This window comes from Bufo bufo, chromosome 5, assembly GCF_905171765.1.
Source record: "Bufo bufo chromosome 5, aBufBuf1.1, whole genome shotgun sequence".
Taxonomy (NCBI): Eukaryota; Metazoa; Chordata; class Amphibia; order Anura; family Bufonidae; genus Bufo; species Bufo bufo.
This window is the reverse complement of record NC_053393.1, coordinates 542,519,066-542,545,413: the sequence shown is the minus strand read 5'-3', so window position 1 is coordinate 542,545,413 and position 26,348 is coordinate 542,519,066. Positions and strand designations below refer to the sequence as shown.

At 46.4% G+C, this 26,348-nt stretch overlaps 1 protein-coding gene across 1 annotated transcript in view; it reads left to right on the top strand.

Moving 5' to 3' along the window:
• The window catches only part of ZBTB47 (zinc finger and BTB domain containing 47), a 55,525-nt gene that overhangs the window by 13,992 nt on the left and 15,185 nt on the right, over positions 1–26,348 (top strand). The window contains exon 2 of the mRNA XM_040431332.1: positions 1,265–2,659. Within this exon, the coding sequence (XP_040287266.1) occupies positions 1,265–2,659 (1,395 nt within the window). The remainder of the gene's footprint in view (positions 1–1,264; positions 2,660–26,348) is intronic.

Sequence of the window (26,348 nt, the reverse complement as noted above, 5' to 3'; positions counted from 1 at the left end):
ACCGGGCGGGCGACTACAAGTTGTCCGATTGCCTTTGGTCCATGGCTGGCAATCTATGTTGGTGGTACAATCTGATTGCATAAGAGGACGTGACTCTGAACCTGGGGCGACAGGTAGACCTTAGATGTCAAACATCTCTTCTGCCTTCCACCATACTTGCTTTTAAAGAGCTTGTACAGCGTTGGAAAGATATGACTGCTTTCTTCCTGAAACAGCGCCATCCCCGTCTGTAGGTTGTGGGTGGTATTGCAGCTCGTCCTCATGCCCTTCAGTTGAGTCACGATAAAATACCAGTCAGAATCCATGGACAGGTGTGGCACTGGTTTTTGGAAGAAAGCAGACCTCTATCTAATGCTGAAAACCCCTTTGACAACTGCTGTCTAGGACGACTAAGCATGTCAGGCTGCAATCACACATGCAGTTTGTTTTGTAGCAGCGTGCAGTACAGCAGGGGTGCTCGTGCTTGTACACTATAGGAAAAAGCACCAGTCTATGTGTGCTCCCACGGTCCTGGCCACTAGAGGCTGGTGCTGTTTCCTATAGTGTACAGGCACGACCACCACTGATGGATTACAGGGTGGTCGTAACCATGGAGACGAGCAGTGTATAATGTGATGGAAAAATGAATCTAGCCAGCAAAGGAGGAGGCAATATGGACAATGCCAATACATTTGTAAGTGCCTTGTATTAACCTCACCTACATGATAAATGCCATCTGCTGTGAAGAGCGACAACCCCTTTAAAGGGGGTTTCCGAGACTTTTTAACTGATTGTGGGGGTCCAACACCCGGGGCTCCAGCTGATCAGCTGCCCATGGCCTTGTCGCAGCTTAGCCTAGGCCACGTGATGTCATGCTTAGCGGTCACATTTCCTAGGCGCAGCTCGGGCCCATTGAAGTAAATGGGGCTAAGCTGCAATACCAAGCACAACCACTATACAATGTACAGCGCTGTGAGCTGCGAGAAGGCTGCAGCACTCGCACGAGGACCGGTGTCTTCGCAAACAGCTGATCAGTAGGGTTCCCTGGTTTCGGACCCTCACCGATCAGAGTATAGGTAATCCGTTAAAAATTCTCTGAAAACTTTTAAGTTTTACTTTTTGGTCCAGTTCTGGCTTTAGTTAAAAAAAATAAAAATTGCCTGAATAACTGCCAGTGTGATTCCAGCATCAGGTTCCGTCTGTCGGGACAGATCATTTTAGTTCTTCATAGTCTTATTTTACCCATAACTTCTTCATTGTCTTCTCTCTTTTCTTCTTTCCGCAGTTGATAGTTGAGAAGACGACGGACTACCCCTCCACGGAGTACTCTCTAGTGGAAGATGTCGCCCTTCACTTCACCTGTCTAATGGACAGACTCAATGAACAGCGTTTGTTCCAGCCCGACCTCTGCGATGTGGACATCGTGCTGGTCCAACAGAAAAGCACCTTCCCCGCTCACAAGGGCGTCCTCGCTGCTTACAGCCAATTCTTCCATTCTCTCTTCACCCAAAACAAGCAGCTGCAACGGGTGGAACTGTCCCTGGAGGCCTTGACGTCCCGAGGTTTCCAGCAGATCCTCAACTTCATCTACACCTCCAAGCTGTTAGTCAACGGCTGCAACGTCCAGGATGTCTTAAACGCCGCTGCCGTGTTACAGATGAACGAAATTGTGACGTCGTGCCAGGAGCTCATTCACAGCAGGTCACTGAACCTGTCCATGGCTAATGACATTTTGGACACGGAGGACACTCGAAATGAAACCACCACGGTCATGCAGCCGCAGTTCTATAGGGAGATAAAACAGGAGGTGGACGCACCTCCAACAAAAATTTATGCCCGGGAGGGAAATGATCCCTACTCTGTTCGAGTAGAGGACAGTGTAACTAAAGGACATGCATCCAACGCTGCGTCACCAAAACAGTATTTTAAAGATGAGGATAGGAGCGGGGCCCGGGTCTGTAAAATCGAAGGGGCTGACTCGGAAGAGGACCTGGAGACCCAAGAGTCCTATAACCGAGAGCAGATCATCGTAGAGGTCAACTTAAATAACCAGACACTAAATGTTTCTAAAGGGACTGAGGGGAAGGGGGGCCCGACCGATCCAGTAGCTGTTCTGGACCGATCGGACGGGGACGATCGGGGATCGGAAGAAGACGGAGATGACGAGAACGAGGAAGAGGAAGGTGGCCTGGAAGAGGAGGAGGACTTTCTCGACATGCTGGAGGACGAGGAAGATGACATCTTGCCAAGTGAAGAAGAAGACCTCGAAGAACCCCGCGAGGAGGAAGAAGAGGAGGAAGAGGATGACGAGGAGAAGGACAATGATGATTCAGCAGAGACAGCCAAAGATGAAAACTCCCCGCAAGACGGGAGCAAGTCGCCGAGCGAAAACGAGTCCACCAAGTTGTCTAAAGGTGCAAAAGGTTCACGTAACCGAGGAGCCGGTGCGAGGCGGAAGAAGAAAGGACAGGATGCTTTGGGGCAAAAGGCCAAATTTGATGACAAGCAGCACTTCCCGTGTAAGAAGTGCCCTAGAGTTTTTAATAATAGGTGGTATCTGGAAAAGCACATGAACGTCACCCACAGCCGCATGAGGATTTGCGATAAATGTGGCAAGAGGTTCCTTCTAGAGAGCGAGCTGATGCTTCACCACCAGACAGACTGTGAAAAGAATATACAAGTAAGTCCCTCGCTCCGCCATAGCTGATGGTTTAAGTTTGCCGGTTCCTTATCTATCGGAAGGTAAGCTGGTAGAGTATGAGAAGTGTCTGACCTGAGCAGCTCCATGTGAACATAACACTATAGGTAATGTAGGTGAATGCTCCAGTCACATCCAAAGCTGTGCTCGCATTTTGCCGTGAGGCAGAATGAGTTCAGTGGCTCAGCCAAGCGGTCGGACGGTTTGTCAGGTGGCACTGAGCTGTTGGAGTCCATCTGCAGCCAGCAAAATCGTGCTTGCAGCTTTGGATGTGACTGGAGTGTGAGCCACAGTGTAGCTTTGTGCTAGATCATCGGTTTGGAGATGGCCTGAAATCTTCTGCAGATTAGTAAGTCCATAACCTGCCCTCGGATCTGCACAGATCTGTTCTGCGGGATTGGCGTGCATCCCGATTCGGCATGGAATGGTTTTTAGTCAGATTTCTTATGACTGGAAGAGGACGGATGTTGTGTCTAATCCGTTGTCTCTCCTGGATCTTTGAGAAATGCAGATATTTTTCCCCCTCCCTCCAGTGCTAATGCAAATGAAACAATAAGTTGGGGGAGGAGCTTATACTCCATTGTCTAAATGTAATCCTACTAAGCTCCACCCCTTTCTCCAATATTATTTCCCATACACTAGCATTGTAATAGTTGCCATTGCATATTGTTACTAGTTTTGTTTAGCCTTTTCTTGTCTATACATTTTTGACCCCCCCAGGTATTTACAAAGGTTATTTCCCCCCCCCCCCCTACTTCTAAAGGGGTTGTCTAGCTATTGCATAAAAAAAAAAAAGAATGGCTTTAAAAAAAAAAAAAATTAAAAAATACTGGTAATTCTCACCATTTTCCTGGCATTACCCTTTTTACACTTCCTGGATTTTCTCAGGCGGTCTCTACTTCCTGGCCCTTCTCAACACAGGAAATGTCAGCCAATCACTTGCTGGGGGTGGAGTCACAACTGTGGCCAATCATTGGCTGAAAATTATTTGAGAAGCCAAGGAAGTGGAGACTGGCGGGAGACCCGGGAAGTGTTGGAACGGGAGCGGCGGGGATCGTTGAGGTGAGAATTCGTTTTTAAAATTTTTTTATTTTTTTTTTATATTCTTGCTTGTTGGACAACACTTTTTAAATAACATTTTAATACTTTGTTTAGAAGTAAATATGTGAAGGATACAGACGTTCAACCATGGTGGTCTTGTTTAAAAATTGTCAGATTCGAGTGAAAGCTTTGTGGAGTGTAGGGTTAGGTCTGAAAGACCTCTCTGTAGGTTAAAGGGGTTGTTTGGTGGGATATTTTACTTTTATTTTAGAAAAGGGCAGAATGATGCAAGGAAATAAAGGAAGCATTACTCACCTCACTGATCTCCTAATCCTGGCATTCTAATGCATATTGGTTCTCTGCTTCCTGGTCACGACTTGACGCTCAGGAATCAGCAGGAGATGCCGGTCATAGCTGCGGCCATTGATTGGCTGAGTGGGCCTCTCCTGGCATTTCCTATGTGTCAAGCCCGTGCCAGGAAGTGAGGACCCAATAAGGGATCAGTGAGGTGAGTAATGCTGCTTTTTATATTTTATTTTATTTTTTATGTCTCTCTCTTTTTAAAAAATGTCTCTCTAAAAAAAAAAATGTATCCCACAAAAAATCCCCCTTCCTAGGCCATGTGACATCACCGTGCATAGTGCACAAGTTTTTTTGAGAATTTTTATTTAGTTCCTATCTGTGTTAAAAATAAACCAATGCCTAAATCATACAGTTTTCACAATGGTCAGTACTCCTAAAATATGCCAAGACTTTCTGTTCTTTAATGGCAGCACACAGACGCCATGACAGGAGGAGACCTACAGTAATTAACTTCTATGGAAGATTTTTGTAGGCTTGCTTTCTGACCTGTGAAGAGGTCACTGTACAGGTAGGGGGAGTACCATATTTTTCGCCCTGTAAGACTCACCGGCCCATAAGACGCACCTAGGTTTTAGAGGAGGACAATAAGAAAAAAATATTTTTCATTACTCCTCAGATCAGACCTCAGCTAACAGCCCCAATCAGACCCTCAATGTTAATAAGACCCCAACAAGACCTCAGATCAGACCTCAGCTCAGACCCCAATGTGAATGACCCCCAATCAGACCTCATATCAGCCCCCACTGCCTCTTATATCAGCCCTCTGTAGCCCCCATTGCCTCATATGAGCCGTCTGTAGCCCCCCATTGCTTCTCATATTGCCTCCATGGCCTCATATGAGCCGTCTGTAGCCCCCCATTGCCTCTCATATTGCCCCCATTGGCTCATAGGAGCCCTCTGTAGCCCCCTATTGCCTATCACTTTGGCCCCAGCGCCTCATGTGTAATAAAATAAATAAACCACTTACCTCTCTGCTCCTAGACGCCGCCGCTCCTCACCACCCGCGATCCTCTTCCTCCTGCTGTCGCCTGTGCTGTGAACCGGCGTGAGGTCACAGAGCGCCCTCACGCTGTGCGCAGCTGACAGCCGAGGACCAGGAAGCGGTGAATACAGAGCCTTCACCGCTTCCTGGTCCTCCGGTACTAATGAGCGCTTCCATAATGGAAGTGCTCATTAGTATTCACCCCATAAGACGCAGGGGCATTTCCCCCCCACTTTCGGGGGGGAGGGGGATGCGTCTTATGGGGCGAAAAAAAGGCTGTGATATCGCTTACTGTGAATGGCAGGTCCTGTTATTTATACAAAGGTGACATCGGTCATTGTAATTCTGCCTGTGATAATAGTGAGATGACTGCTGAGAGGCGATCTTCAGATATTATTAGGCTTAGTGGCCAGAAACTGCCCAATATTAGGTATTTTTGTTTAAATGTAGATGGTGACATGGACAATTTAAAACAAAAACCACAAAAAAATCTGTGTATCATAAAAACATGATTTAAACAATAGGTCATTTTCTGTGATACTCCACTTTACGTATATATCTGCGGGCCAGAGCTGGGGTCTGTACGATGTATACAGCAGTGATGACAATGTGGGGTAGTGTTTCTCCTCTTATTTCTGTGGTTATATTTGCCTTTTGTGAATCTGCTTCGGAGGACCAGCTTTCTGTCCTGTTAAAAGGGTTCTCCAAAACTTGTAGAAAATGGTGAGGGGGGGGGGACTCTAAAATACTGTCAGAATCCGTCCTCTGGCTAGGTCTCCCCTCCTCTTTACTGATCTCCCACGGACTGCTGTTATCACTAGGTAGGGGCAGATTTGATGTTTGGAGCCTCCTGTCACACCGCTAATATGGATGACCCCTTATGTGTACCTCCTACAAAATATAATGCCCATTTATGTGCCTGCAACACAGTATGATGCCAGGAACGTATCCCTCAAAGAGTATAATGCCCCCTACATGTGGCTCCGTACAGTATAATGTGGTGACCCCTTTTATGTGTCTCCCCCACAAAATATAATGCCCATTTATGTGCCTTCAACACAGTATGTGACCCTTATACAGTATAATGCCCTCTACATGTGCCTCCTGTATACTACAATGCACCCTGCTTTTGCCTGCCGTACATTATAATGCTGGTCCATGGGCCTGCCATACAGTGTAATGCCCCTCCATGGGCCTGCCGTACAGTATAATGCCCGTCCGTGTGCCTGCCGTACAGTATAATGCCCCTCCATGGGCCTGCCGTACAGTATAATGCCCCTCCGTGTGACGCCTGCCATACAGTATAATGCCCCTCCGTGGGACGCCTGCCATTCAGTATAATGCCCCTCCATGGGACGCCTGCCATACAGTATAATGCCCCTCCGTGGGACGCCTGCCATACAGTATAATGCCCCTCCGTGGGACGCCTGCCATACAGTATAATGCCCCTCTGTGGGACGCCTGCCATACAGTATAATGCCCCTCTGTGGGACGCCTGCCATACAGTATAATGCCCCTCTGTGGGACGCCTGCCATACAGTATAATGCCCCTCTGTGGGACGCCTGCCATACAGTATAATGCCACTCTGTGTGATGCCCCCTGTATTCTGTAATGCACCCTGCTTATGCCTCCTGTACAGTATAATGCCCCTGTACAGTATAATGCCCCTCCGTGTGCCCCCTGTATGATGCCCCCTACAGGCATCCCAATACAGTAAAATTATTTTCCATTTGTTCCCCTCTGCAGCGATCCTTTCTTGGCTTGTGTAATGCCCTAGAATACATAGACTTATGGCCCCGCAGTCCGATGATGAAGCATCACATCTCAGGGTGCCAATGGTCGGACACATTGATCACGGGGATTGAACTGCTGGGATGGGAGATGGCTCTGATCCCGGCACATCCAGGGCTGTGTGTTACAGGAGGGAACTTTGGGCAGTGTCTGAGAGAGGACATCGGGGGAGTGGCTGGGGGTCTTCTCTTTGCTCTCTTCTGGCAGTTGTATGTAAAGTCACTCTTGCCCTGACTGCCCATGGAATCCGTCATCTTCCGCTCCTTGATGACCATTTGTACAGAACCAATCGCCATTTTCAGATTTTGAAATCTTTTTAATCCTCTGAGCCACTTTTGACACTTCTTCTGCGAGTGCAGCCTGGACGAAATGCACAAAGGTCTCAAGTGGGAAGAAACTCCAACCGGTTTTCGGAGAGGGCTGTATTGACGGCCTTCCCTTTAGGACAGGTCATCAGTCTCTGACTCTCCGCACTCTCTCGGGAGATAGTTGGAGTGGGTTATAGAAAATTTAATAAAAGGCGCACGGCTCTTAATACATTTAGCCCATTTGGAAGCGTTTTAATAAATTTGGCTAAAGCTACGTCGTCTTGGAGACTGCGTCTGCTTTTCAAGGAATTTTTTAATTTTTTTACATTTTTTTTTATGTGCAAATGTCTTCCTTCTTTTAAAGGGGTATTCCCATCTCAGACACTGACGACCTATCGCCAGGATATGCCATCAATATCAGATAGTCCGGCGTCCCACCAGGGCTGTGGAGTCGGTAAGCCAAAGTTCTGGCTATTTCTCACAATCGCATTAGATTGAGCTTAAACCAGATTTATTGGAATACAATTTCTGAAATTCCTGACGTTTCTGTAAGTAAATATGCAATGCACTGTGCATTTAAAGGGGTTATCCTATCCTCAGCACCTGGGATACCCGCCAATCAGCTATTAGGAGAGGCGGGGTGCTCCGTGAGCTCCACTGCCTCTTCCTAGGCCATGTGATGCCACCGTACATAGGTCACATGGCCTAGTTGCAGCTCGGCTGCACTATACTATGTGCTTGGTGAGCTGCCGGGAGTGTACAACAGTGTACCCAGAGCGGGGGCTTCCTGAAACGGCTGATCTGCGGAGGTGCAGGGACTCGGAACCCCCGCCAGTGTCATAATGACCTATTCTGAGGATAACCCCTTCAATTTAGTGTTAACCACCTCAGCCCCCAGTGCTTAAACCCCCTTAATGACCAGACCACTTTTTACACTTCTGCACTACACTACTTTCACGGTTTATTGCTCGGTCATACGACTTACCACCCAAATGAATTTTACCTCCTTTTCTTCTCACTAATAGAGCTTTCATTTGGTGGAATTTCATTGCTGCTGACATTTTTACTTTTTTTGTTATTAATCGAAATTTAACGAAATTTTTGCAAAAAAATGACATTTTTCACTTTCAGTTGTAAATTTTTTTAAAAAAAAATACATTTCTATATAAATTTTTCTCTAAATTTATTGTTCTACATGTCTTTGATAAAAAAAAAATGTTTGGGTAAAAGCGTTTACAAACTATGGTACAAAAATGTGAATTTCCGCTTTTTGAAGCAGCTCTGACTTTCTGAGCACCTGTCATGTTTCCTGAGGTTCTACAATGCCCAGACAGTACAAACACCCCACAAATGACCCCATTTCGGAAAGTAGACACCCTAAGGCATGGGTGTCAAACATGCGGCCCCGCAATGAATATCTTTGCGGCCCGGCAAAGATGCAGCATCGGGAGAGAGGAGGGGCTGGAGTCCGTAACTAGGGGCGGGGCCCGGTGCAGTCACTGTACTCTTACACCGGGCCCCGCCGCTCACCGAAGTATTTATAAACGTGAATCCTTATCCTGTTATTAAGTTGAACTAACGCTGTGCTCTCCCATGTTCCCATGTTCCCCTGTATCCCCATAGCACTTACTTAAGCTTCCATAGCAGGCAGAGCAGACGGCAGCAGTAACGTCACTCACTGACGTCGAGCGCCTGCTCCGCCTGCTTCATTCATAAAGTGGGCGGAGCAGGCGCTCGACGTCAGTGAGTGACGTTACTGCTGCCGTCAGCTCTGCCTGCTATGGAAGCGTGTTCGTAAGTGTTGTGGGGATACAGGGGAACATGGGAACATGGGAGAGCGCAGCGTTAGTTCAACTTAATAACAGGATAAGGATTCACGTTTATAAATACTTCGGTGAACAGAGGGCCGGTGTATTGGGGGACACTGTTATGAGGGGGATCTGTGGATGACATATAGCAGTGTCATCCACAGATCCCCCCCCATAACAGTTCCATCCACAGATCCCCCCACCTCATAACAATGCCATCCACAGATATCCCATAACAGCACCATCCACAGATCCCCCCACCCCATAACAGTTCCATCCACAGATCCCCCACCTCATAACAATGCCATCCACAGATCCCCCCCACCTCATAACAATGCCATCCACAGATATCCCATAACAGCACCATCCACAGATCCCCCCACCCCATAACAGTTCCATCCACAGATCCCCCACCTCATAACAATGCCATCCACAGATCCCCCATAACAGCACCATCCACAGATCCCCCCACCCCATAACAATGCCATCCACAGATATCCCACCCCATAGCAGTACCATCCACAGATCCCCATAACAGTGCCATCCACAGATCCCCCACCTCATAACAATGCCATCCACAGATCCCCCCACCCCATAACAATGCCATCCACAGATATCCCACCCCATAGCAGTGCCATCCACAGATCCCCCATAACAGTGCCATCCACAGATCCCCCACCTCATAACAATGCCATCCACAGATCCCCCCACCCCATAACAATGCCATCCACAGATATCCCACCCCATAGCAGTGCCATCCACAGATCCCCCATAACAGTGCCATCCACAGATCCCCCATAACAGTGCCATCCACAGATCCCCCATAACAGTGCCATCCACAGATCCCCCATAACAGTGCCATCCACAGATCCCCCATAACAGTGCCATCCACAGATCCCCCATAACAGTGCCATCCACAGATCCCCCATAACAGTGCCATCCACAGATCCCCCATAACAGTGCCATCCACAGATCCCCCATAACAGTGCCATCCACAGATCCCCCATAACAGTGCCATCCACAGATCCCCCATAACAGTGCCATCCACAGATCCCCCATAACAGTGCCATCCACAGATCCCCCCATAACAGTGCCATCCACAGATCCCCCATAACAGTGCCATCCACAGATCCCCCATAACAGTGCCATCCACAGATCCCCCATAACAGTGCCATCCACAGATCCCCCATAACAGTGCCATCCACAGATCCCCCATAACAGTGCCATCCACAGATCCCCCATAACAGTGCCATCCACAGATCCCCCATAACAGTGCCATCCACAGATCCCCCATAACAGTGCCATCCACAGATCCCCCATAACAGTGCCATCCACAGATCCCCCATAACAGCGCCATCCACAGATCCCCCATAACAGCGCCATCCACAGATCCCCCATAACAGCGCCATCCACAGATCCCCCATAACAGCGCCATCCACAGATCCCCCATAACAGCGCCATCCACAGATCCCCCATAACAGCGCCATCCACAGATCCCCCATAACAGCGCCATCCACAGATCCCCCATAACAGCGCCATCCACAGATCCCCCATAACAGCGCCATCCACAGATCCCCCATAACAGCGCCATCCACAGATCCCCCATAACAGCGCCATCCACAGATCCCCCATAACAGTGCCATCCACAGATCCCCCATAACAGTGCCATCCACAGATCCCCCACATGACAGTGCCATGCACAGACCACCATTAATTCAAAGCCCACCAAAAGCACAACTTTTGGTTAAAAATATTTTTTTCTTATTTTCCTCCTCAAAAACCTAGGTGCGTCTTATAGTGAAGTTTAATATTTGTATATATATATAGGTCTCACTTGTGTTATTGGGCAACGGGATGTTGGGGGTCAGCAGTCATGAAACAACAATGTTGTTCTATGAAAATGTACGATTTATTTTTATTTTTTTGATGCGGCCCACATAAACTTAAATTTTGTTTTTTTTGGCCCATGTTAGCCTTTGAGTTTGACATGCTTGCCCTAAGGTATTCACTGATGGGCATAGTGAGTTCATAGAACTTTTTTATTTTTTGTCACAAGTTAGCTGAAAATGATTTTTTTTTTATTTATTTTTTTCTTACAACGTCTAATATTCCACTAACTTGTGACAAAAAATAAAAACTTCCATGAACTCGCCATGCCCATCACGAAATACCTTGGGGTGTCTTCTTTCCAAAATGGGGTCACTTGTGGGGTATTTATACTGCCCTGGCATTTTAGGGGCCCAAATGCGTGAGAAGAAGTCTGGAATCCAAATGCGTAAAAAATGCCCTGTAAAATCCTAAAAGTACTCATTGGAATGTGGGCCCCTTTGCCCACCTAGGCTGCAAAGAAGTGTCACACATGTGGTATCGCCGTACTCAGGAGAAGTAGGGCAATGTGTTTTGGGGTGTATTTTTTCATATACCCATGCTGGGTGAGATAAATATCTCTCTAAAAATCAACTTTTCCCATTTTTTTTATACAAAGTTGTCATTATAGAGAGATTTCTCTCACCCAGCATGGGTATATGTAAAAAGACACCCCAAAACACATTGCCCAACTTCTCCTGAGTACGGCAATACCACATGTGTGACACTTTTTTTTGCAGCCTAGGTGCGCAAAGGGGCCCAAATTCCAATGAGTATCTTTTAGGAGGGCATTTGGATCCCAGACTTCTTCTCACGCTTTAGGGCCCCTAAAATGCCAGGGCAGTATAAATACCCCACATGTGACCCCATTTTGGAAAGAAGACACCCCAAGGTATTTCGTGAGGGGCATGGCGAGTTCATCGTTTTTTTTTTTTTTTGGGCACAAGTTAGCGGAAATTTATTTATTTTTATTTTTTTTCTCAGTCTCCCTTTCTGCTAACTTGTGACAAAAAATTAAATTTTACATGAACTCGTCATGCCCCTCACAAAATACCTTGAGGTGTCTTCTTTCCAAAATGGGGTCACATGTGGGAAGAAGTCTGGAATATAAATGTCTAAAAATTTTTACGCATTTGGATTCCGTGAGGGGTATGGTGAGTTCATGTGAGATTTTATTTTTTTGGCACAAGTTAGTGGAATATGAGACTTTGTAAGAAAAAAACAAAAAATGAAAAAATATCAATTTCCACTAACTTGTGTCAAAAAAATGTCTGAATGGAGCCTTACAGGGGGCTGATCAATGACAGGGGGGTGATCAGGGAGTCTATATGGGGTGATCACCACCCTGTCATTGATCACCCCCCTGTAAGGCTCCATTCAGACGTCTGTATGTGTTTTGCGGATCCGATCCATGGATCCGTAAATCCGCAAAAACACATACGGACGTCTGAATGGAGCCAGCCTGATAGGGGGGTGATCAGGGAGTCTATATGGGCTATATGTCATTGATCACCCCCCTGTAAGACTCCATTCAGACGTCTGTATGTGTTTTGCGGATCCGATCCATGGATCCGTAAATCCGCAAAACACATACGGATGTCTGAATGGAGCCAGCCTGACAGGGGGGTGATCAGGGAGTCTATATGTCATTGATCACCCCCCTGTAAGACTCCATTCAGACGTCCGTATGTGTTTTGCGGATCCATGGATCGGATCCGCAAAACACATACGGACGTCTGAATGGAGCCTGACAGGGGTGTGATCAGGGAGTCTAATATGGGGTGATCAGGGTTTAATAAGGGGTTAATAAGTGACGGGGGGGGGGGGGGGGGTGTAGTGTAGTGTAGTGTAGTGGTGTTTGGTGCTACATATTTACAGAGCTGCCTGTGTCCTCTGGTGGTCGATCCAAGCAAAAGGGACCACCAGAGGACCAGGTAGCAGGTATATTAGACGCTGTTATCAAAACAGCGTCTAATATACCTTTTTAGGGGTTAAAAAAATCGCCGCTGGCAGGCTGCAGATCAGCTAGTTTACCTCCGGTTCCTGTGAACGCGCGCACACAGGCGCACGCGTCTCATGAGAGGACGCGCCTGCGCGTCCACCCAGAATAATAGGGCCGCCGCAAAAACGCAATCCTGCGTACGGCGGTCCTGTAGTGGTTAAAGGGGTTTCTGCAGTTTGTTTAAACTGATTATCTATCCTCTGGATAGATCATCAGCATCTGATCGGCGGGGGTCCGACACCTGGGACCCCCGCTGATCAGCTGTTTGAGAAGGCAGCAGCGCTCCAGGAGCGCCGCGGCCTTCTCACTGTTTACCGCAGGCCCAGTGAAGTCACGACTAGTATCAACTGGCCTGGGCGCGGCTAAGCTCTGTTCACTTGAATGGAGCTTAGCCGCGCCCAGGCCATTTGATACTAGTCGTGACGTCACTGGGCCTGCAGTAAACAGTGAGAAGGCCGCGGCGCTCCTGCCTTCTCAAACTGCTGATCGGCGGGGGACCCGGGTGTCGGACCCCCTAACCTGATTAGTTTGAAAACTTTGTTAAAGGGGTTGTCTCATTTCAGCAAATAGCATTTATTATGTAGAGAAAGTTAATACAAACTAATGTATAGTGATCATCCATATTGCTTCCTTCGCTGGCTGGATACATTTTTCCATCACATTATACACTGCTTGTTACTATGGTTACGGCTACCCTGCAATCCATCAGTGGTGGTCGTGCTTGTATACTATAGGAAAAAGCATCAGCCTACTTGTGTCCCGCGGTCCCTGACACCAGTGTGCAAGGACGGCCAGCGCTGCTGGATTGCAGGGTGGTCGTAACCATGGAAACAAGCAGTGTATAATGTGATTGAAAAATTCGTCCAGCAAGCAAAGGAGACCATGACCATACATTAGGACGTGCCTTGTAGTAACTTTCTCTACCCGATTAATGCCACTTGCTGAAGTGAGAGGACCCCTTTAACAATATAGCCTCTGTTCTACCGTTAAATGTATGGGCTCCGTAGAGGTCTTTGCGATCTTGCTGCAAATATCACGAAACTTGCTTCGTGTCGTTCCCATGACGTGACACGTCAGTTATGCGCATAAATTACGCTGTCAAAATCCGAAGCGGAACTCTGCTACTTTAATGAGGCACAAAGCCGAGTCCAGCTTCGGCTTTTGACACTGGAATTTATGCGCATAACCAAAGAGTCTCGTCATAGACGAGAGACGAAAAAGGTCTCAAAGACCTCTGCGGAGCCCATACATTTTACGGTAGGACGGAGGCTATATTGTTATTGGGTTTGGATACAGCCGAACACGATTTGCTCAACACTACCTCTTTAATAACTGGAAAACACTGTTGTACACTTTGCAATTGTAAGACATTTATGTGTTCGTCCTCCGGAAAAAGTTAGAGAAGCTCAATCTGTACGTCCTGGGAATGCAGAGAATCCGGTGCACGTCTGAATGGGAATACAAGGAACTTTTCTGTTTTAATCAGTTTTTATTAACAATGTGTAAAGTAACCAATAGAAGTTATAGTAAAGAATCGCACAAGATCCTTCAGACCAGAGCATGACCTGTAAGTGCAATTTACCGTTCCTTGGCGGCAGGTGGGACGTGAGTCTGGTCTGTGTACAGATACAAAATGTAGACGTAATACCGCACATAATTACATCACAGTAAACGTACAATTACGTAAAAGCGAAGGATATTGGCAGAGAGAACACTTTTGTAATATCCAACAATTAGACAGAAGAAAGAAAAAAAAAACGGAAAGGTGAAAACGGGGGCCTCCCCTCCATCCTGGACCCCAGGGGGATACCAAAAAGAAGGCCATTGGTGCCCAGGGGGTGAAAAATCAGAGGAACAAGGTTTAAAATTATCGTGAGTTTCTCAAAACCTAAACCAGTCTAAACCTTTTAGAAATCTGAAAGATTGACCTCGAGACTCCGCAGTAAGTGATTCCATGCGACGGAAATGCAGTATCTCTTTGCACCATTGCAACATAGAAGGGACTTGTCGCGTGCCAGTTTCGTGGTACTACTGACCTAGTGACACAAAAGCCTAAGGCCTCTTTCACACGGGCGTTGCGGGAAAAGGTGCAGGTGAGTTGTGGGAACATGTGCGGTTTTTCCGCGCGAGTGCAAAACATTGTAATGCGTTTTGCACTCTCGTGAGAAAAATCGGCATGTTTGGTACCCAAACCCGAACTTCTTCGCAGAGGTTTGGGTTAGGTGCTGGGTAGATTGTATTATTTTCCCTTATAACTTGGTTATAAGGGAAAATAATAGCATTCTGAATACAGAATGCAAAGTAAAATAGGGCTGGAGGGGTTAAAAAAAATAAATAAATAATTTAACTCGCCTTAATCCACTTGCTCGCGCTGCCCGGTTTCTCGTCTGTCTTCTTTTTTGCTGTGTGCAGGAAAAGGACCTGTGGTGACGTCACATGATCTTTTACCATGGTGATGGATCATGTGATGACCGGAGTGACGTCACCACAGGTCCTTTTCCTGCACACAGCAAAGATGAAGACAGAAGAGATGCCGGCTGCTCGAGCAAGTGGATTAAGGCGAGTTAAATATTTTTTTTTTTTTTTTTTTTTTTTTTTTTAACCCCTCCCGCCCTATTGTACTATGCATTCTGTAACCATGTTATAAGGGAAAATAATAATGATCGGGTCCCCATCCCGATCGTCTCCTAGCAACCGTGAGTGAAAATCGCACCGCATCCGCACTTGCTTGCGGATGTTTGCGATTTTCACGCAACCCCATTCACTTCTATGGGGCCTGCGTTGCGTGGAAAACGCACAATATAGAACATGCTGCGATTTTCACGCAACGCACAAGTGATGCGTGAAAATCACTGCTCGTGTGCACAGCCCCATAGAAATGAATGGGTCCGGATTCAGTGCGGGTGCAATGCGTTCACCTCACGCATCGCACCCGCGCGGAATACTCGCCCGTGTGAAAGGGGCCTAAGAGGCTCTTCTTTTGAGTAGAGCCTGGTAGAAAGGAGAGGAGCGCTACCTGTGAGGGGGCTGGGGGAAATAATCCACTGATTTCTAAGAGACGGTCCCGTGGTTCTGTGGTGGATGGATTGTAAGGGCTCTTTCACACGAGCGGATCCCATGCAGGTAATCTGCTGCGTGAAAGGGAGCCAAGCCCTGTTCCGGACAGCAGAGACACGGAGCATTAACATGATTGATAATGCTCTTTGCTTCTCTGTGACCTTTTTACTACAAAATCACGGTGACAACTTTATCTCCCTGATCACAGAGCATTATCAATCATGGTAATGCTCCGTGTCTCTGCTGTCCGAAACCGGGCTTGGGTCCCTTTCACACAGCAGATTACCCACCCTTACTCGCACTCCTAATTTGAAATAAAATAAGAGAAACATTTAAAAAGTGGAGCTGCCGTGAGTGTAACTATAGACATAGCAGCCATAGAACTTGCCATGGGGCCCAGAGGTTGGAGGGGCCCAACCAGGTGCAAGAAAATTGTACGTTATTGTGGCGGCTTCTTGCTATAATTGGGATTTTCTAATATGTGATATACCTACTAGAGATGAGCGAAGTGACTTCGGATGCTACATCCGAAGTCGCTTCACCCCAAAAAATTGTTATAATACTGCACGGAGATTCGTCTCCGTACAGTATTGGGCCTCATGCAGACTGAAAAAAACGAAACGGTTGTGTGCATGAGGCCTTAGAATGTATGGGCTCTGATGAGCCGAAGTAAGTTATACACAAAGTCGCGCGAGACTTCGTTGAATAACTTCATCAATTGATTATTACAGTGAAAACCCTACTCCACCCGCAATGCTCCAGATGGCGACCAAAATGGTCGCCAATGCGTCTTAGAATTTACAAATGGCGACAAGACTTTTTAGTCTTGTCGCCATTAGCGACTAGACCCACCGCCGCAGTGCGCCCCCAACACCCCAGTATAATAAACATTGGTGGCACAGTGCGCCCCCAACACCCCAGTATAATAAACATTGGTGGCACAGTGCGCCCCCAACACCCCAGTATAATAAACATTGGTGGCACAGTGCGCCCCCAACACCCCAGTATAACAAACATTGGTGACGCAGTGCCAATGAGGGTTAAAAAAATTTAATAAATGTAACTCGCCTCCTCCAATTGATCGCGTAGCTGCCGGTCTCCTGTTCTTTCTTCAGGACCTGTCAAAGGACCTGTGGTGACGTCACTGAGCTCATCACATGGTCCATTACCATGGTGATGGATCATGTGATGTACCATGTGATGAGCACTGTGATGTCACCACAGGTCCTTTGACAGGTCCTGAAGAAAGAACAGGAGACTGGCAGCTACGCGATCAATTGGAGGAGGTGAGTTCATTTTATTTTTTTTATTTTTTTTTTAAGCCTCAATTAGGGATCAACCGATAATTTGTGAACTTTTAGGCCGATAATTTATACCGATATTCTGGGAATTTTCGTTTTTGAGAAAAAAAAAATTCCTACACAAATCTGCTGAAAATTAATATGTTTATTGTTAACAACATGTATTTTTATTTTTTTTTGTAAATCTTTTTCATTTATACTTAATATTTTTGTGTTTTTTTTTTACTAACTTTTAGCCCCCTTAGGGACTAGAACCCTTGTCCCATTCACCCTGATAGATCTCTATCAGAGTGAATAGGATCTCACACTGTCCCTGCTGCCCTGTGCTCTGTGCACACAGCAGCAGGGAGCTGAACATGGCAGCCAGGGCTTCAATAGTGTCCTGGCTGCCATGGTAACCGATCGGAGCCCCAGGATTACACTGCTGGGGCTCCGATCGGAGGAGGAGGGGAGAGAGGATCCTGTGGCCACTGCCACCAATGATTAATACTGGGTGGGGGGGAGCACTGCGCCACCAATGTTTTTAATATTGGGATGGGGGTGGGGGGTGCACTGCGCCACCAATGATTAATACTGGGGGGCGCACTGCGCCACCAATGAAGATAAGTCTCTCAATCATTCATATACAGGAGGCGGGAGCTGGCTGCGATCCACGGCACCTGAGGGGTTAACTACCGCGGACCGCAGCTAGTACCGCTCATAGAGGTCGGGAGCCGGCTATGTGATTCTGCAGCCAGCTCCCGCCTCCTGTATATGAATAAATGAAAGGCTTATCTTCATTGGTGGAGCAGCAGCCACAGCCCCTCCCCTCCTCTTATGTTCTCTCCTCTCATTGGCGGCAGCAGCAGCACAGGGGGAGGAGACACTGCTTCCTTCTCCCCTGTGCTGCTGAGGGAACACGGAGAGCGCTGAGATCAGCTCGTTCTGTGTTCCCAATACGTTATCGGTATATCGGCAAAATAGATGCCGATACCGATAACGTTCAAAATCCTGAATATCGGCCGATAATATCGGTAAAACCGATAATCTGTCAATCCCTACCCTCAATTGACCTTCTACTAAGCATTCTGTATTAAAGAATGCTATTATTTTCCCTTATAACCATGTTATAAGGGAAAATAACACCGTGAATAGACTTTCATCCTAGCAACCGTGAGTGAAAATCGCACCGCATCCCCACTTGCTTGCGGATGGTTGCGATTTTCACGCAGCCCCATTAACTTCTATGGGGACTGCGTTGCATGAAAAACAAGCGTGAAAATCACCGCTCATGTGCACAGCCCCATAGAAGTGAATAGGTTCTGATTCAGTGCAGGTGCAATGCGTTCACCTCACGCATTGCACCCGCGCAGAAATCTCGCCCATGTGAAAGGGGCTTAAGGGTGAATAGGACAAACACTAAGGCTACTTTTACACTTGCGGCAGTGTGATCCGTTAAGCAGTTCCGTCGTCGGAACTGCCCGCTGGATCCACTGATCTGGATGTGACTGAAAGCATTTGTGAGACTGATCCGGATGCGGATCCGGATCCGGTATTTTGAATGCCGGATATGGCACTAATACATTCCTATGGGGAAAAATGCCGGATCCGGCATTCAGGCAAGTCTTCAGTTTTTTTTTTGGCGGAGATAAAACCATAGCATGCTGCGGTTTTATCTTTTGCCTGATCAGTCAAAATGACTGAACTGAAGACATCCTGATGCATCCTGAACGGATTACTCTCCATTCAGAATGCATAGGGATAATCCTGATCAGTTCTTTTCCGGTATAGAGCCACTAGGACAGAACTCTATGCTGGAAATGAAAAACGCTAGTGTGAAAGTACCCTAAAATATTAAGTTTAAATCCCCCCCCTTTCCCAATTTTACATATAAAATATATAAACAATAAATAAATAAACATATTACATAGCGCTGTCCAAACTATTAAATTATTAAAAATATCTCCTATGCGGTGAGTGCCGTAACAGAAATAAATAAATAAAAACCATGCGATTTGCCATTTTTTTTGTCACCTTGTCACCTCAAAAAATAGGCTAGGACTGTTCTATTATGGGCCGAACGTTTCATAAAATGCACGCGGCTTTTTTTGGTGTTTTTTTTTTTTTTTGAGTGGTATTGATTATCGCAATACTTTTTTATGGTGACGAAAGCGAATCAAAATTTTCTGATTTTAAATTCTAAATTTTTCAGTTCCGGAGCCAATGGTTACTAGGTATTTTTTATTTAGTCTGGAGCACTGACCCTCCTCCTGGCGTGAGATTGTGAAATTTTTCAACTTTTTAAATAAAGTCGCAATGATAAATCTGGAGTGAAGCTCATTAACATGGCTAACCACACCCACTTCCCCACCCATATTATAAAACTAAAGTGAGTGGTGTAAAAATGCAAGAAGTTGCAATATTTGGCACAAGTGACTGTAATAATTCGCAATTTTTTGCGCAAGAGCTTAAATTTTGCGCACTTCAGTGCAAAAAAGTAGCAAAAGCCCTATTTTGCGACTTTTTGATGCTGGAATTCTGGAGTGAAGGTATGATAAATCGGGGCCCATGTGTCTATCTGTTCCTGCGTGCAGCAGGATCTGTCCGCCATATTTTCCAAGTTGCGGCCGGATCTCCGCCAGTCCCCGTTAATGGGTTGGGGGGGGGGGCATTCAGGCAGTAACAGCAATGCCGGGTCCAGCCTGCCAGAGCTCTGAAGCGGTAGTGTGAAACTAGCCTTATTCACGAACAACCCCTTTAAAGCTGTCTCCTTGTTCTGTCTAGCAGTTCTGAGATGACTGTAGAAATGCCAAGTAGTGAATATCCTCTGGTCTTTAGAGGAGGAACTTACTACTGACCATGGGCAGCACAGTTTCATTGTAACTAAGGGCCTTGGAGCAACGTGAAGAGAGGTGAGAACTGAGTATCTTATCACCAGTATAACACCCTGCTTATCACTGTGTATAGTATGAGGACAGGAGAGGTGAGAACTGAGTATCTGCCACCACTAGAACACCCTGCTTATCACTGTGTATAGTATGAGGACAGGAGAGGTGAGAACTGAGTATCACCACTAGAACACCCTGCTTATCACTGTGTATAGTATGAGGACAGGAGAGGTGAGAACTGAGTATCTGCCACCACTAGAACACCCAGCTTATCACTGTGTATAGTATGACAGGAGAGGTGAGAACTGAGTATCTATCACCACTAGAACACCCTGCTTATCACTGTATATAGTATGACAGGAGAGGTGAGAACTGAGTATCTATCACCACTAGGACACCCTGCTTATCACTGTGTATAGTATGAGGACAGGAGAGGTGAGAACTGAGTATCACCACTAGAACACCCTGCTTATCACTGTGTATAGTATGAGGACAGGAGAGGTGAGAACTGAGTATCACCACTAGAACACCCTGCTTATCACTGTGTATAGTATGAGGACAGGAGAGGTGAGAACGGAGTATCACCACTAGGACACCCTGCTTATCACTGTGTATAGTATGAGGACAGGAGAGGTGAGAACTGAGTATCTGCCACCACTAGAACACCCAGCTTATCACTGTGTATAGTATGACAGGAGAGGTGAGAACTGAGTATCACCACTAGGACACCCAGCTTATCACTGTGTATAGTATAAGGACAGGAGAGGTGAGAACTGAGTATCACCACTAGGACACCCAGCTTATCACTGTGTATAGTATGAGGACAGGAGAGGTGAGAACGGAGTATCTATCACCACTAGGACACCCTGCTTATCACTGTGTATAGTATGAGGACAGGAGAGGTGAGAACTGAGTATCCAACACCACTAGGACACCCAGCTTATCACTGTGTATAGTATGAGGACAGGAGAGGTGAGAACGGAGTATCTATCACCACTAGGACACCCTGCTTATCACTGTGTATAGTATAAGGACAGGAGAGGTGAGAACTGAGTATCACCACTAGAACACCCTGCTTATCACTGTGTATAGTATGAGGACAGGAGAGGTGAGAACTGAGTATCACCACTAGAACACCCTGCTTATCACTGTGTATAGTATGAGGACAGAAGAGGTGAGAACTGAGTATCACCACGAGAACACCCTGCTTATCACTGTGTATAGTATGAGGACAGGAGAGGTGAGAACTGAGTATCTATCACCACTAGGACACCCTGCTTATCACTGTATAGTATAAGGACAGGAGCGGTGAGAACGGAGTATCCAACACCACTAGGACACCCAGCTTATCACTGTGTATAGTATAAGGACAGGAGAGGTGAGAACTGAGTATCTATCACCACTAGGACACCCAGCCTATCACTGTGTATAGTATAAGGACAGGAGAGGTGAGAACGGAGTATCCATCACCACTAGGACACCCAGCTTATCACTGTGTATAGTATAAGGACAGGAGAGGTGAGAACGGAGTATATATCACCACTAGGACACCCAGCTTATCACTGTGTATAGTATAAGGACAGGAGAGGTGAGAACGGAGTATATATCACCACTAGGACACCCAGCTTATCACTGTGTATAGTATAAGGACAGGAGAGGTGAGAACGGAGTATATATCACCACTAGGACACCCAGCTTATCACTGTATAGTATAAGGACAGGAGAGGTGAGAACTGAGTATATATCACCACTAGGACACCCAGCTTATCACTGTGTATAGTATAAGGACAGGAGAGGTGAGAACTGAGTATCACCACTAGAACACCCTGCTTATCACTGTGTATAGTATGAGGACAGGAGAGGTGAGAACTGAGTATATATCACCACTAGGACACCCTGCTTATCACTGTGTATAGTATGAGGACAGGAGAGGTGAGAACTGAGTATCTGCCACCACTAGAACACCCTGCTTATCACTGTGTATAGTATGAGGACAGGAGAGGTGAGAACTGAGTATCACCACTAGAACACCCTGCTTATCACTGTGTATAGTATGAGGACAGGAGAGGTGAGAACTGAGTATCACCACTAGAACACCCTGCTTATCACTGTGTATAGTATGAGGACAGAAGAGGTGAGAACTGAGTATCACCACGAGAACACCCTGCTTATCACTGTGTATAGTATGAGGACAGGAGAGGTGAGAACTGAGTATCTATCACCACTAGGACACCCTGCTTATCACTGTATAGTATAAGGACAGGAGCGGTGAGAACGGAGTATCCAACACCACTAGGACACCCAGCTTATCACTGTGTATAGTATAAGGACAGGAGAGGTGAGAACTGAGTATCTATCACCACTAGGACACCCAGCCTATCACTGTGTATAGTATAAGGACAGGAGAGGTGAGAACGGAGTATCCATCACCACTAGGACACCCAGCTTATCACTGTGTATAGTATAAGGACAGGAGAGGTGAGAACGGAGTATATATCACCACTAGGACACCCAGCTTATCACTGTGTATAGTATAAGGACAGGAGAGGTGAGAACGGAGTATATATCACCACTAGGACACCCAGCTTATCACTGTGTATAGTATAAGGACAGGAGAGGTGAGAACGGAGTATATATCACCACTAGGACACCCAGCTTATCACTGTATAGTATAAGGACAGGAGAGGTGAGAACTGAGTATATATCACCACTAGGACACCCAGCTTATCACTGTGTATAGTATAAGGACAGGAGAGGTGAGAACTGAGTATCACCACTAGAACACCCTGCTTATCACTGTGTATAGTATGAGGACAGGAGAGGTGAGAACTGAGTATATATCACCACTAGGACACCCTGCTTATCACTGTGTATAGTATGAGGACAGGAGAGGTGAGAACTGAGTATCTGCCACCACTAGAACACCCTGCTTATCACTGTGTATAGTATGAGGACAGGAGAGGTGAGAACTGAGTATCTATCACCACTAGGACACCCAGCTTATCACTGTGTATAGTATGAGGACAGGAGAGGTGAGAACTGAGTATCTATCACCACTAGGACACCCAGCTTATCACTGTGTATAGTAGGAGGACAGGAGAGGTGAGAACTGAGTATCTATCACCACTAGGACACCCTGCCTATCACTGTGTATAGTATGAGGACAGGAGAGGTGAGAACTGAGTATCACCACTAGAACACCCTGCTTATCACTGTGTATAGTATGAGGACAGGAGAGGTGAGAACTGAGTATCTATCACCACTAGGACACCCAGCCTATCACTGTGTATAGTATGAGGACAGGAGAGGTGAGAACTGAGTATCTATCACCACTAGGACACCCAGCCTATCACTGTGTATAGTATGAGGACAGGAGAGGTGAGAACTAATTAATTAGGCACAACAAGGAAATGGCTAATCGACGGCGGTGCGGGCCCGTATTGGAGGTACCTTTCATATTCCTGTCACTGTGTGCGCCTCGGTGTCCATCAATAAAAAAATTGAGTACTGGTATTTTGGCTTTCTATTTCAATAGTTATTAATAAAAAAAATATAATAAACACCTAAAATGTAAAAAAAAAAAAGATTTGTAATAGGTGGGGTATAGGTGTAATAGGTAAATGGACTTGTATTCATCATATTGCAGCGTCCTCGGGCCGGTCACGCTCCCGCCTGTGATTCACTCAAGGACATAAGCGCTGCGTACAGATGACTTTCTGCTGCGGTCACAATCTGCCGTCCGGCTCGCGCCTCATTGAGCAGGTTCATTTTGTGTAGAGGAATCGCTAATGTCCCATGAAACCTCCTCCTAGACCCATCTGTTTCCATATGTCTCCTGGTAATCAGGCCGCGGGTCAGGTTTCCTCAATTCAGGATTTTTATTTTTTGATTTTTATTTTTTGCACGGAACGAATGAACGATTAAAAAATAAAATAAAAAATTAAACCAAAATCATATTTTTGTTGGCAGACGTTTGGAGATTTTAAAAAAAAAACAACAAAAAAAAAACATGGTGGCGTTGCCCATAGCAACCAGTTGGTGTCCATCTTAGTTGCTGGAGACCCTTTGAAAAATCAAAGCTTCATCTGAATGGTTGATACAGGCGCTAACTGTTGGTGGTAGGCCGGTATTACGGATGATACAGGACAGCAATTGTATGATACAAAGGTAACACATTTTATTAAACAAATTGTTTTAAAATGTAATCGCATATATATTAGCAGCATTACATTCACAGGAATAATACCCACAGGACTGCCATTCATGATATATATAAGTAACAGTTACTCCCATAGGCTAAGGATATCCCTTGAGAAAGTGACCGCGAAATGCGTGTCGGGATTCAGGACTGCTTTGGTCTGTATACTTTACCGCATTGTCTCCTATATATATTGATCCATCTTGTGGCACTGTGGCCATAGGACGAGCGCTGCAGCCTCTTCATAGTACACCAAGCACAGCGCCATCCGTTGTATAGTGGCCGTGCTTTGTATTGCAACTCAGACCCGTTCGTGCCTTAGTACCGCGTTCCCTTCCAATAGCTGATTTAATGGCGGTGCCAGGAGTCTGTTCCCCACAGATAAGATGTTGATGACCTAATCTAAGGATGGATCTTCCCTATTAAATTTCCGGATAAACCCTCTTAAGTGACGTCTCCACCTTATCTGTAGATATTTTCCTACAGCCTCCTTTTCCTCTGGGAAGGGGATGATATGGTCCTGGTGGCAGATCCTAGAGGTTCAGTCTTGGTATGATGCCTCCACACAAGGTGCCACCTCATCATATGGCGGTTCTCATGGTATATATCATGTTACCAGCAGGTTTTCCGTCACGTCTCCTTGTCCGATATTCCTTGAAGAGATCTTCGATCAAGCACAGATCTCGCTTTATTCTTGCCCTAATTCCAGCCCTAGTCCTCAGCTGGATAAATATTTTGGTTGGGGGGGGGAGGATAACCCCTTTGGCGCTGCTGGTTTCTGTCCATCCTATAGGATCAGATAGGTCCCACAGACCGGCCGTCTAATAACAAGGCCCAACTATATATCAGACCAGTGGAAGCTTCGCCCGGAGTGTCTGACACAAGAACCTTCAGTAAAGGGGGTGTATCAGGTAACCTCTTTAAAGTAGCAACTTATATATTAATGGGGTTATCCAACCCCTATAATGACCCCAATGCCCAGGCCGCTCCTCTAGAGCATACTTACCTACTACCCGGCCCCCGCGTCCCTCCGCGACTGACAGAGCAGGCCTCCATGAGGACGAGCCTCTCTAGCGTTACCTGCGATGGTAGGGAGTCTGATTCCCCATCGCGACCTGCTTTTGGCTGCTCCCCCTGTCGCTGGATGTTTTGAACCGAGCATCGGCAGGCGTGCAGATAAGTATAATGTATACAAGGGGCCCAGACATTGGGGTTGGATAACCCCTTTAATGTACAGTATATCAGGGGTCAGCAGCCTCCGGCGCTCCAGCTGTGGTGACGCTACGTTTCCCAGTGTGTGAACTTGCTCAGCTCTTCTCGAAAATCCCATAGGAGTGAGTGGAGCATGCTGGGAGCTGGAGTACCTGATGTATATTAAATTTCCACACTGCAGTTTTTTTTTTGTAAAATTTAGTTATATGGATGTCACGCATCAAATAGAGAGTCAAAAATATATTTTTTATCGCCAAAACATGGAGCAAATACCGCCGCTTCAATACACCTGCATGCGCAGGATTTCAAGAGGGCTTCAGATGAGATATATTTGCCACTTTCACACGAGCAAGTATTCCGCGCGGGTGCAATGCGTGATGCGAACGCGTTGTGCCCCCGCACGGAATCCGGACCCATTCATTTCAATGGGTCTGTGTATATGTTTGTTGGTTTTCGCGCATCACTTGTGCGTTGCGTGAAAATCGCAGCATGTTCTATATTCAGCAATTTTTTTTCATGCAACGCAGGCCCCATAGAAGTGAATGGAGCTGCGTGAAAATCGCATCCGCAAGCAAGTGCGGACGTGATGTGTTTTTCACGGATGGTTGCTAGGAGATGTTGTTTGTAAACCTTCAGTTTTTTTATCACGCGTTAACGCATTAAATCGCATTGCACCCGCGCGATAAAAACAACACGATCGCATACAAAACTGAATGACTTTGTTTGCGAAATCGCGCATTTTTCACTGAACGCATTTGCAACACATCCGGACCTAATCCGCACGCGCTTGCCTGAAAGGGACCATTATGTCCTCATGGATGACTGTGAAGCAGGTTTATGGAATAGGCGCCATGAGTCTTCTGCTCAGCGGCTC